Source organism: Onychomys torridus, chromosome 6 (assembly GCF_903995425.1).
Source record: "Onychomys torridus chromosome 6, mOncTor1.1, whole genome shotgun sequence".
In the NCBI taxonomy this organism is placed as follows: Eukaryota; Metazoa; Chordata; class Mammalia; order Rodentia; family Cricetidae; genus Onychomys; species Onychomys torridus.
In genome coordinates, this window is record NC_050448.1 from 66,165,745 (window position 1) to 66,178,998 (window position 13,254).

The window sequence follows — 13,254 nt, forward strand, 5'->3', positions numbered from 1 at the left end:
ACTTGGAGTTTATAAAGACATTTTAACTTAGGGTTTTTTTGTTTTGTTGTTTTTTTAGGCAGGGTTTCTTTACATAGCTCTGGCAGCCCTGAAACTCACTCTGTAGACCAGGCTGACCTTGAACTCAGAGATTCCCCTGCCTCTGCCTCCCGAGTGCTGGGATTGAAGGTGTGTGCTACCACGCTCGGCTAGCCTACAGTCTTTCAGACTTCTCTAACTGTCGTTCTGCCTTGTGCAAACATGGAAGAGGAATTCTTTCTGTTCTTGTCCAAGGACAGCAAGAAACCACAGGGGGCTGGGTGGCACGATTCAAAGACCATTCATGCAGGAACTTCTCCCAACTGCTCTGAGCTTGTTTTAAATGCCACTGCCACTGTTTGCACTGAAAACTCAATCCCAGCCAGGCATGGTGGCACACACTGGTAATTCCACCATGCAAGGGGTGGAGGCAGGAAGATGAGATCAAGGCCAGACTTGACTACATAATGAGTTTGAGATCAGCCTGAGCTATATGACGCCCTGTCTCAAAAAAAAAAAAAAAAAAAAAAAGGAGGTACAGGACAGAACAAATACGGCCCTCTGCGGCCACACTGCCAGCCTTCCCTCCCCAGCTTCTGCCTACCAGGGCAAGGCCATGGTTAGGACGGCTGTTTCAGCATCCAGTGCAGCCAACCCCGTGACCTTGGACACAGGACCAAAAAAACAAAAAAACAAAAAAAAACAATAAGATATCCCTATGTGTGGTGTGGGTTTCACAGGAGAGCTACTCTTGGATACTGGCTTTTTATGCCCAACAATAACTATGCTCCATTTAAGAACACTCAAGGCATATTTGCAGAAACCATTTTTTTGTTTTGTTTTTTGTTTTTTCAAGACAAGGTTTCTTTGTGTAGCATTGGAGCCTGTCCTGGAACTCACTCTGTAGTCCAGGCTGACCTTGAACTCACAGAGATCCTCCTGCCTCTGCCTCCCGAGTGCTGGGATTAAAGGCGTACACCACCACCGCCTGGCCAGAAACCATATTGTATCTCTGTTCTTTTGTTTGTTTGTTTTTCTTTTTTGAGGGGGTTCTTTTTTGTTGGTTGTTTTGAGAGACAGGGTCTCATGTTGCTCAGAAGGATCTCAGAGTAACTGTGTGGCTAAGGATGACTTTGAATTTTTTTTTGTAGAATCACTTTGTGTGTGTGTGTGTGTGTGTGTGTGTGTGTGTGTGTGTGTGTGTGTGTGTTTACCACAATGCATGTATATGTGGAGGTCAGAGGACAATTTACAGTAGTCTTTTCTTACCTTCCATCACTAAAGGTCAGTAGGCTTGGCTTGGCCATCTTGATCCTCTAAACCATCTTCTGGGGATGTAACTCAGTGGTGATAGGTTTAAAAGATCTGGAGTTGGCCAGGCAGTGAGTGGCATGTAACACAAATTCCAATAGGTCTTTTAATAAAAATCCAGGAGCCAGATATTGGGGTAAATGCTGAAAGGTCAGAGAGACAAAGGAACAAGCTGCAGCCACATCTCACCTCTAGGACTCCTCAGCCTGGAAAGCTTCAGTTCCTTCTCCTCACTCCTTATATACCTTTCTCTGCCCAGTCATCACTTCCTTCCTAGGGCTGGGATTAAAGGTGTGTGCCACTGCCTGACCTCTGTGTTTAATCTAGTGGCTTGTTCTGTCGTCTGATCTCAGGCAGGTTTTATTTGGGTACACAATATATTACCACAGTGGTGTCACATGGCTTTAATCCCAGCACTCGGGATGCAGAGGCAGGCAGATCTCTGAGTTTGAGGACAGCCAGAACTATACAGAGAAATCTTTTCTTGGAAAAAAAAAAACAACTAAATAAATAACTCTGGAGTTGGAGAATTTGCTCAGTGGTTAAGAACTCTAATTGCTCTTCCAGAGGATCTGAGTTCGATTCCAGCATTCACAAGGCAGCTCACAACTGTCAATAACTCCATTTCCAGGGGAATCTGACGCCCTCCTCTGGCTTCTGAGGAACTGAATATACATGGTGCACAAACATACATGCATGCAAAACAACCATGCACACACATTAAAAAAAAAAATTAAGCCGGGTGATGGTAGTGCATGCCTATAATCCCAGCACTCAGGAGGCAGAGGCAGGTGGATCTCTGTGAGTTCGAGGCCAGCCTGGTCTACAAAGTGAGTTCCAGGACAGCCTCCAAAGCTACAGAGAAACCCTGTCTCAAAAAACCAAAAAATAAAAAATAAATAAAATGGGGGCTGTTGGGCCAGGTGTGGTGGCATACTCCGTTAATCCCAGTACTCAGGGTCAGAGGTAGGCAGAGATACAGGCCAGCCAGAGCTACAAAGACCTACCTTGTCTCAAAAAAATAAAATAAAATAAAACAACAACAACAACAAAATAAGGAGTTGGAAACAGCTCATTGATGCTACAGCTCTTTCAGAAGACCTGAGTTGGGTTCCCAGCATTCACCTGAGGGCCAATAACTATCTGTAACTCCAGTCCCAGCAGGTCTAATGCCCTCTCTGGTCTTTGCAGGCTCCTGCATGTTCGTGGTGCACACACATATGCAGGCAAACACACACACACATAAAAATAAACAAATTTTTTTCTAATTATTTTAAGCCTAGAGATGTAGTTCAGTGTTGGGGTGCTTGTCAAGCATTTGAGGCCCCAGGTCAATCCCCCATGAAGCAAATAAAACAAAACCACACCCATCTTTTTTCTTTTTTTTAACACTTATTACTATTACTATTATTATTATATTGACAAAGACTCTCTACATAGGCATGACTGTCCTAGAACTAACTGTGTAGACCAGACTGGCCTGAAATGTACAGAGATCTGTCTATTTCTGCCTCATTAGTGCGGAGATTAAAAGTGTGAGCCACCATATCCACCTTTAGGATGTTTTTGTTTTGTTTGTTTTTGAGACAGGGTTCCTTGTTTGACCTTGCTGTCATGGAACTCTCTCTGCAGACCAGGCTGGCCTTGAAGTCTCGGAGATCTGCTTGTCTCTACCTCCCTGTGGGGATGGGGATGGTTTGCGATTAAAGTTGTGCACCACCAACACCCAGCTAAGATGTATTTTTATTATGTGTACATTCACTTGAGTCCTGGTATCCCTGGATATATATAGGTTGCTGTGAGATACTGAATGTAGATAATACAAACTCTACCAGGTCCTCTAGAAGAGCAAGGAGTACTCTCAACCACTGAACCATCTCTCCAGAACTTTTTTTTTTTTTTTTAATACAGTGTCTCATATCATAGAATATAAGCCCCAGATCAGGGATTTGCTCATTGAACCTAACACAGTGTATCTTTCTTCAACTAAGATTAGTATGCCAGTCATGGTGGCTCACACCTGTAATCTCACAGCACTTGAGAGGCTGAGGCAGGAGGATTGCCACGGGTTCAAGGCTAGGATAGGGTAGGTAGCTACCCACCCCCCCAAAAAAAACAACCCATTCATTATCCAAGTGGCAGCGAAAGGGAAGGACATCAACAGTTTTCGGCTCCTACTACTGTGGGAGCAACGAGATGCCCTCCAGGAATGGGGAAAGGAAGAGGCCCAGAGATGGCGTCAGGCTGCAAAGCCTCTTGAATAATTCACTATCATAACAGTGCAGCCTCAGGGAAGGTTGGGATGCAGCCAGGACAACAAAAAGAAGTGGGAGGTGAAGAGTGCCCCACAGGGGCAGTTTTTGGAGACTAGATATTTGGAGACTATGCCAAGGCTCTTTAAGGCGTAAATTCAGGAATCCTGATCCGCTTCCGTGGGATGCGCTCCACGACCCAATCGCCCCCCGACTGCCCACTGCAACATATTCGCAGTTTGCGGCCATACAGACTCGGTGGCGCATGCGCCACCCTCGCCTCACCGCACATCCCTGCTACACTGTAGACCAAGAACAAATTTAGGCTTCACGTGGGCTACGCACGTCAGACAGACCACGCTGTCCTAGGAGAACCAATGAAAACTAAGAGAAAGCCTGGGATCCCACCTTCTGACAAACCTCAACCTCCTAAACCGAAGTCACGGCCTTCAGGCTCGCGCCTGCGCATTGTGGCACTGCGGCTCTGCCCGCGCGGGCTCTGAGGGGCACGCCCCTCGCGCCCCGCCCACCCCACGCCCTGCCCCCTCCTCGAGTCTCAGGCCTGGCTCCGCCTGGGGTGTCCTGACTGTCCCCCACCCCACCCGTCCGTTTCCCCGCCTCCTGGACTCAGGCCCTTCCCCCTGATGTCACCCCGGCCTAGTCTCGCCCCGCCCACCTCCCGCCCCGCCCCTGCCTCCCGGGCCACGCCACGCCCCCTCGCCTCTTGGCTGCTGGGATTTCCTTTGGCCTCCGGTTGGGGCTGCTGTTTCTCCGATTAGACCTCCGGCCGAGTTGCTCCTGGGTTTGATGTCTTGACTTTTCCCTTCCCAGCATTTGCACTGATCCAACCCATTATCGTTATTAGTTGCTGTGTTGGTTAGTTTTCGTCACCTTGACGCAACCTAGACACCTAGGAAGACACCTCATTGAAGGAATCTCTGATTAGCCTGTGCAGCATTTTTTAATTGCTGGTTGATATGAAAGGGCCCAGCCCACTGGGTGGTGCTGCCCTTGGACAGGTGGTCCTAGGTATAAGAAAGCAGGCAGAGCAAGCTATGGGGAACAGCCATGGTTCCTCCACGGCCTCCGATTAAGTTTCCGCCTTAAGCTCCTGTCCTGACTCTCCTCGGTGATGGATGGTGTCTGGGAGTTGTAAAATGAAATGAACCCTTTCTGTCCCAAGTTGTTTTAGTTCTGGTGTGTATTACAGAAGCAAACTACAACAGTTGCAAAGAAACTTGTGTTTTACTAATAGAGAAAAGAAAAAAATTTCAGTAAGTACAGTATTGTAGAGTAGCTGACAACTTGTCTGATCCCTGGGGTCCATATGATGGGAAGGAGAGAACCTACTCCCTCATGTTCTCTGAAATCCACATGGTGCACCCAGGCAAATGCACACACCTATAATAAATACAACAAAATAAGTTTAATTTTTAAAAGGGGGTAAAAGATGGGCCAGATGGCTCAGCCATTTCTGGAACCCATGTAAACAAAACAAAACAAAAAAAGAACACTGGCTGCTCTTCCAGAGGACCTGGGTTCAATTCCCAGCACCCACATGGCGGCTCACAATCATCTGTAACTCTAGTTGTGGGGAATCTGACACCCTCGCACAGACATACATAAAGCAAAACGCCAATATACGTAATTTTAAAATAAATAACTTTGTTTTTTTTGTTTTGTTTTCGAAACAGGGTTTCTCTGTGTAGCTTTAGAGCCTGTCCTGGAACCCACTCTGTAGTCCAGGCTGGCCTCGAACTCACAGAGATCCGCCTGCCTCTGCCTCCCGATTGTTGGTTAATTGGCACTGCCAACGGAGGAGCGTGCTGGAGGAAAGTCACGAGCCATAGTTACCTTTTTAGAGCTTTATTAAGAGAGAGAGGGAGAAAGGGAGAGAGAGAGAGGACCAGAGAAACAGAGAGACCACGTGGAGGGAAAAGAGCAGAAAGAGAAAAAGGAGACACACAAAGGGCCTGCCTGCTTTTTAGGCTGGGCTTCATCCCAGGCTGATGACATAATTAAGGACAGAATCCTTACACCGAGTGCTGGGATTAAAGGTGTGTGCCACTATTGCCAGACCAACAACCAAGTTCTTATTCAAACAAAATTAAGCCCCTGGCAGAGGAAGCACACAGCTTTAACCCCAGCATTTGGGACTCAGAGTCAGGCAGATCGCTGAGAGTTTGAGGACAGCCTGGTCTACAGATGGAGTTCCAGGACAGAAAGAAGAAGAGAAAGAAAGAAAGAAAAAAAGAAAGAAAGAAAGAAAGAAAGAAAGAAAGAAAGAAAGAAAGAAAGGGAAAAGAAATCAGCTCTGGCCCAAGCACAAAACTATGGAATTGTGGATGAATGAACTAAGGGGAGTCAGGTCCCATGGAGAACAACAGGTCCTAGGCAACACTTTCTGGAATTCAGGGAGTCTAAAAAGGGTGGCTACAGACAGCCATAGCCATAGGGTAGTTCAGGAAATATGACAATGTGCCACCTATCCCTGTGACAGAGTAGAAACCACAAATGCTATGAGGCTGTGTAGTACAGGTAAAAACATTTCCTTGAGGTTCCCCACATACACACAGGCCTGATCAGTTGCAACATCCAGTGGGAAGCACTGTTCTCCACATACTCATCTCAAAATAGCCCCAGGAGGTGGCACAGATAAAAAGCAAGTTTAGAGGAATTAATTTACGATCTTAACATGATAATCCAACAGCAAATGACTGTGAGTTGCCAGGATCCAAACACCATGTTTCTCCCAGAAACTATACTTAAATACTGTCAGAATCTAAGATAAGAAATCAATGTTTTAGAGGCAAAGACTTCACTGTCATAATCATAAAAACATAAAAGACTCAGTCAACAAGCATAAAGCTCCTGATGCCTATTAAGTGGCCCACTTGGCTTATCGGACTGACTCCTGTGAGATTGTGCTATTGCCTCTGATTTGCAGGTGAGGATACAGGCTTAGAGACCTGGAATTAGTCAGATCATATCCTATGTGTCACTGCCAATAAATCTTACTTGATGTGGTTCACAAAGAAACCTCAGGGACAGCCCTCTTCTGGTGTCCACGGAAGGTATGACTTTGTACAGCACTTTCCAGTTCTGAGCTACTTCAGTAACCTCCCAGGATCGTGAGGAAAGATGAATAGCTTTCCAGCCAGCATCTGATGATGAAACAGGGAATCCAGGAAGGGCACTACTTCCTGCCACCCAGGGCCGGACTGTGACTCCCTCCACCTTCTTCTCGGTGAGGTCTTTCTGGGGAGAGAAGCCTTCAGTCACAAAGAGCCCTAATTCCTCTCAGGAAGTCCTTCAAGTACACCTGTCAACATTTCTTCCCACCTCATCTGGAACTCTGTGTAACTGTCTGAATCTCGTGCCTCACTAGTCTCTTGGGGCAAAGATATTGTGTGTGTGTGTGTGGGGGGGGGTTCTTTCTTTTTTTAAATTATGTTATGTATATCTATGTGTGGGTATGTGCATGTGAGAGCAGGGGCCTTTGGAAGCTAGAAGTCCCCTCTGTCTTGGAAATAGAAGCCTCTACTCAGCTCTCCACACAAATCCTTGTTCTAGCCTCTTCCTAAAGCTGTCAACCACATAGGCCTCCCAGAGTGTCACAGGGTATGCAATGAATGAACAGCCTGGAAGAACCCAGCTGCCCATTGCAAACATGGCTCCAATTGCTTCACTTCCTGTATCACGTGACTGTCTTAGTCATCACATGACTTTGCCCGCCCCTTTAAGCCGGAATTAACTTGCAGTGCTCGTCCGGTTCCTATAGCTATGGTACCTGTCCACATCCATGTTTTTATTCATAGTCTCCTTATTCATCGACCCTGAGGAGCTCAAGTCTTCAAGACCTTCTGAAAAGGTAAGCAGGCAGAGTTGCAATTTGCCATGTCAACCTTGCTTCTGGAATTCTGCTCAGCCAGACTACAGAATTCAACGAATGGCAGATTTTTTTTTTTTTTTTTTTTTTAATTCAGTCCATCATGGCTTTTTGAGCAAGGCACAGATAGAGAAAGGGCTGAAGGTTGAAATCGACGGGGAAAAGAGTGTAGAGAGTCTTCTTTGGGAAGGGCAGAAAACCCACTAGCAGAGTAGCTGCAGAGGAACACATGCAGTATCTATGGGCATTGTCTAGTCACTAATAAAGATGGGAGACTATGCTGTGGGCATCCACAGGCAGCTAAACGCTGGCCTGGAGAGTGGTTACGGGGTAGAGAGGGGCTTACCTTCTAATCATTCCTCATTCTGTTCTCAGGATCGTCTCAAACACCTGGGCGGGGTAGGTGTCATGGCTGCCTGGCTCACAGGCTTCTTCCTACTTCAGGCAGTATCGTGGGCATATGGTAAGTGAGTCAAGGAGGGTATGGTAGCATGGACATTTCCTCTGTCCCACAGCCTTTGGAAACCTTGCACTCTGGTGGTAAACTTCCAGCAGGGGCTCTGTAACTCCTTTCGAGTGCCCGACACAGCCATGGGCTGGGGGCACAGTGAGGGTTGTTTATTCACTCTCCTTCACTGGCATACCCATGCCCCTCGACCACCCACTTTGATGCTTGCGTCCGCTTGTGCCCCTGCCTTCTAGGTGCCCGACCCTGCATCCCTAAAAGTTTTGGCTACAGCTCGGTGGTCTGTGTCTGCAATGCTACGTACTGTGACTCTCTTGATCCCCTGACCTTACCTGCCGCTGGTTCCTTCAGCCGCTATGAGAGTACTCGAAGTGGACGTCGGATGGAGCAGAGTGTCGGGTCCATCCAGGCCAATCGCACTGGCACAGGTAAGCACTGTATCTCTCACTCTAAGCCTAGCTGGGTTCCCTGGCTGGAAGTCACACCAGTTATCAGTGTGTTCTCCTCCGCACACTGATTTATTCCTTCTTTCCTCACGGTGTTCCCAGGGCTACTACTGACCTTGCAGCCAGAAGAGAAGTTCCAGAAAGTGAAAGGATTTGGAGGAGCCATGACGGATGCCACTGCCCTCAACATCCTCGCTTTGTCACCGAACACCCAGGACCTGCTGCTCAAATCATACTTCTCGAGTGAAGGTGAGGAAGGGCAGGGTGAGATTGCTCAAATCATACTTCTCGAGTGAAGGTGAGGAAGGGCAGGGTGAGATTGCTCAAATCATACTTCTCGAGTGAAGGTGAGGAAGGGCAGGGTGAGATTACACAGTATAATTGATAACCTTTTCTATACCCCGGCTTCAGTTTTTACATTTCTATTCCATTTTATTATCTAGTGTGTGTGCTGTGTGGGGGTGTTGAGGTCAGAGAACAGTTTCCCGGTGTCTGTTGTCTCCGTCCACCAGGAGGATCATGGGGATCGAATCCGGTCCTTGGGCTTGGCACCAGGCACCCTTACCACTGAGCCACCCTGCCAGCCTCTTCCCTCCGACCTGCACGTTCTCCCCTGACATTGCCTCCTCCATTCTTTCTCTTCTCCCCTCCCCTCTCTGTCCCTCTCCGAGCGGGTCTCATGTATTCGAGATTCAGATTCACTATGTAGTCAGTGCTGACGTTGAACTTCTGACCCTCCTGCCTCTGTCTCCTAAGTGCTGGACTACAGATGTGTGTCAGCACACCCGCTTTACTCAAGCTCAGAGCTTCATGCGTTCTTGGCAAGCTCTTTCCACCTGAGCTGGATCCCCATCCTGCTTCTCTCTCTCTTCCTGCTTCCCCTCTGTCCCTTCCCTGTTTCTTTCTGTAGATCAGGCTTGTCTAGAACAGTCCATGTAGGCGTGTCTGGCCTCAGACTCAACTGACTTGGTCTCCCAAGCACTGGGGATTACAAGCACACGCCCCCAAGTGTTCCTGCCTCACCTTTTCGGTATTCTGCTAAGTGCCCAAGGAAACGCATGGAAACTGCTCAGAAGGGGCTTGTTTTTCACTCAGCTTCTGGTTTCCACAATTCTACACCTAGACCCTGGGTTCCCTTTGGAGAAGGGACCCTATTGAATGAGACCAGGGGGTCTAACATGTAGAGGACTAACACGTGATTAAAGTCAATTTCCATACTCGCTCTTTTTTTGGAGACAGCGTCTTAGCTTTTAGCCCTGGCTGGCCTGCTCACATGGATCTGGCAGGCTCTGCCTCCAGAGGGATGGGATTACAGTCATGGTGCCACCACACTCAGCTCCATACTCTGTTGACTCAGATGTCCCTATCTTGACCATCCTTTTCTGCAGGAATTGAATATAACATCATCCGGGTACCCATGGCCAGTTGTGACTTCTCCATCCGTATCTACACCTATGCTGACACCCCCAATGACTTCCAGCTGTACAACTTCAGCCTCCCGGAAGAAGACACCAAGCTCAAGGTGGGCATTCCAGTTGCTTCAGACCTATTGGTGTTGCTGTCTGAGGGCTGGGAAGGTCCAGGTTAGAGCTTTCTGCCCATCCTATAGAACCTTCTCCTGCAGCCTATTTGACCTGGGGGTAGGAGGGTGGGGGTTGGTGGTTGGACTTGATGCACTGGTCGGGCTAGTTTGTGTTCCAATTCTGGGTGTCTCTCTCTTCACGACTTCTGTCTCCAGATACCCCTGATTCACCGAGCTCTGAAGATGTCCCCACGCCCCATCTCACTCTTTGCCAGTCCCTGGACATCACCCACTTGGCTCAAGACAAATGGAGCTGTGAATGGGAAAGGGTCACTCAAGGGTCAGCCAGGGGATATCTATCACTGGACCTGGGCCAATTACTTTGTCAAGTAAGGGATCATTGGGGCCATGGGTCTGTCCCAGGCTCCCGTGTGGACACCTTAGTCTATACCCCTCGGCCCGCTCCACTTCTAGATTTGCATCTCAGCTCATCTTTCTACGTGTTGTGGCTTTCATGTTATTGCTGGTTTCACCTGTTCCCAAGGTCTCGGTCCACTTCCTTGGCCTTGATTATGCACTCCCTTTCTCTTTCAGGTTTCTGGATGCTTATGCTAGGTACAAGATAAAGTTCTGGGCAGTGACCGTGGAGAATGAGCCTACTGCAGGGCTCATAACTGGGTACCCCTTCCAGTGCCTGGGCTTCACTGCTGAACATCAGAGAGACTTCATTGCCCGTGATCTAGGGCCGGCCCTCACTAACAGTTCTCATGATGTCAAGCTCTTCATGCTAGATGACCAGCGCCTGCTGCTGCCCCGCTGGGCACAGGTGGTAAGGTCTGGAACTCCTGGGGGCCCCAGTGGACCCCAAGTTACCATCCAAAATGACTGGCTACAATTTTAGGATACCTTACCTGTGCCAGGGTTGAGATAGGGCCTTGCTATATATGCCAGGCAGACCTTGAAGTTGTGGTCATCCTCCTGCCTCTTAAGTGCTGGGATTATAGGCGTGCACCACCACCGCCTGTTTTTTTGTTTTGTTTTGTTTTGTTTTTTTGAGACAGGATGTCACTATATAACTCTAGTTGGCCTGGAACTCTATAGACCAAGTGGCCTTGAACTCATAGAGATCTACTTGCCTCTGTCTCCCGAGTGCTGGGATTAAAGGCACATACCACTCAATCCTTTTTTATGTACTTGTAGGGGTAGATGTGAGCCTTAAATGACAATTCACCAAGAGCAGCTGAGTTTGGTGTGTTCTTTGCTTTTTCGTTTTTGAGACAGAGTCTCTCACCAATTAGGCAGGTTTGCCAGCCCCTGAGCTCCAGGGATCCACCTGTTCCTACCTAGCCAGTCCTAGGTTCTCAGGGCCTTGCGTGGATGTGGTGCTGGAGATCAAACACAGGTCCTCCGCATGGCGAGTACTTTACCAGCTCCAAAGACTCCTGAGCAGCCTAGGCAGGACCTGGCTGCCCAGGGCACTACTGTCTCTGGACTTGCAGGTCTCTATGAACCCCTAGGATGGTCATTTTAACTCCCAGCCCTTCCATTCCACCACCACTTCCCAGGACATGTAGTTCCTGTCCGCCCCTCTGCAGGACTGGTGGCCACGGCCCTTCCCAATGCTCCCTCCTGCTCTCTGCAGGTACTGTCAGACCCAGAGGCAGCGAAGTACGTTCACGGCATTGCTGTACACTGGTACATGGATTTTCTGGCTCCAGCCAAAGCCACTTTAGGGGAGACACACCGTTTGTTCCCCAACACAATGCTCTTTGCTTCAGAGGCCTGTGTGGGCTCCAAGTTCTGGGAACAGAGTGTCCGGTTGGGCTCCTGGGATCGAGGGATGCAGTACAGTCACAGCATCATCACGGTAAGCCGCCTGTCTTCCTTCCCCAAACAGACCACCTGAGACCCTTTTCTAATCCAAGAGGCAAACAGGCCTTCCTTCTCAGCTGGCATGGCAGCTTACTCTTTCGGGCAACTGTGGGATGCCATGATTATCGTTTTTTTATAGGTGTGTATATGCCAATCACTCTTTCTCTATGTTTGGGGCCCAGGCAGTCATATCTGCCTCAGCTTTCTCAGCTCTGAGATGCCTCCATCTTCACAATCCTCAGATACTGAGACAGAACACTCCTTCAAAGGAACAAGCCACCCCTAACCCTGAACTCCCTTGTGTGATCTTTTTACCTCTTTTCTCTGGGGATACCCACTTTTAACATTTACCCTTGCTTCTAGAACCTCCTTTACCACGTAGCTGGATGGACTGACTGGAACCTTGCTCTGAATCCCGAAGGAGGGCCCAACTGGGTCCGCAACTTTGTCGACAGCCCCGTTATTGTAGACATCCCAAAAGACACGTTTTACAAACAGCCCATGTTTTACCATCTTGGCCACTTCAGGTGAGTGAAGGGTGGGCATCCCCATTCCACATTAGGCCTATCTTCTGTATTGGGCTTACATCATCCTGTATCATGAAGGAGCAGGAAGGTGTTGAGGGTGGCAACCTAGGAGGGGCACACTCCTCCTCTATTGCACCATGGAGGCAGGAAGTGACTAGGTGGCATCAGAGCCACGATAAGCCTTGGATGACCGATGGCAAGAGTGGTGATGCAGGAGAACAGGCTAAGCCCAGGAGCACAGCTGAGGCCTCGAGTTAAGTCTGACTGTTGCCCAGCAAAGCCGGGCATTTCCTCTCCCCTGTCCAGGTCTCCCACATGCCTGGGACTATAGCTGCACATCCCCAGGCAGCTTTGGTAGGTCTCATGAGCAGAGATGAGGCTGGGGAAAGCTTGATGGGACAGTGCCCTCAGGGGCAGAGTCCCTGATGATGCCTGTCTTCACCACATTCAGCAAGTTCATTCCCGAGGGATCCCAGAGAGTGGGGTTGGTGGCCAGTGAGAAGAATGACTTGGAGGCAGTGGCACTGATACGCCCTGACGGCTCTGCAGTTGTGGTCGTGTTAAACCGGTAAGCTGCGTGCAAGGGCAGGTCTGGGCCTGAGCAGTGTTGGGTGGTTGGCCACAGCAGGTTGATCTCCGCTTCTCTTCTCTCCAGCTCCTCTAAGGATGTCCCTCTCACCATCAGTGATCCTGACCTGGGCTTCCTAGAGACCATCTCACCTGGCTACTCCATTCACACTTACCTGTGGCGGCGCCAGTGATGGACCAGATACCTGAGCAGGCACCTGGGCTTAGTATGGACATTAAAGGGAGAGTTAGCTCATCTGCTGTCTTGTGACTAAAGAAGGCACAGCAGGGCCTGGGTGGCCTCACAGTAACCCAGGTGCAGGGGCAATTGTTTGGGGGGGGTCTTAGTCTTCCTTCTAGTATGTGCCAGGGGTGGAGGCCTCA

The 13,254-nt window shown here is 48.9% G+C and overlaps 1 protein-coding gene across 2 annotated transcripts; it reads left to right on the top strand.

The window, feature by feature from the left end:
• The first annotated feature begins 7,319 nt into the window (after positions 1 to 7,319).
• On the top strand, positions 7,320 to 13,126 carry Gba (glucosylceramidase beta). 2 transcript variants are annotated; one of them, XM_036191026.1, is made up of 11 exons: positions 7,320 to 7,452; positions 7,846 to 7,933; positions 8,173 to 8,364; positions 8,485 to 8,631; positions 9,771 to 9,904; positions 10,121 to 10,293; positions 10,499 to 10,733; positions 11,547 to 11,771; positions 12,140 to 12,303; positions 12,755 to 12,871; positions 12,959 to 13,126. In XM_036191026.1, the coding sequence occupies exons 1-11, from the start codon at positions 7,384 to 7,386 to the stop codon at positions 13,062 to 13,064; spliced, it is 1,650 nt and encodes a 549-aa protein (XP_036046919.1). In that variant the 5' UTR covers positions 7,320 to 7,383; the 3' UTR covers positions 13,065 to 13,126. The 2 variants fall into 2 exon arrangements, with proteins under 2 accessions (XP_036046919.1, XP_036046920.1); XM_036191027.1 differs by lacking the exon at positions 7,320 to 7,452 and having other exon boundaries at positions 7,874 to 7,933; positions 8,288 to 8,364.
• The last annotated feature ends 128 nt before the right edge of the window (positions 13,127 to 13,254 follow it).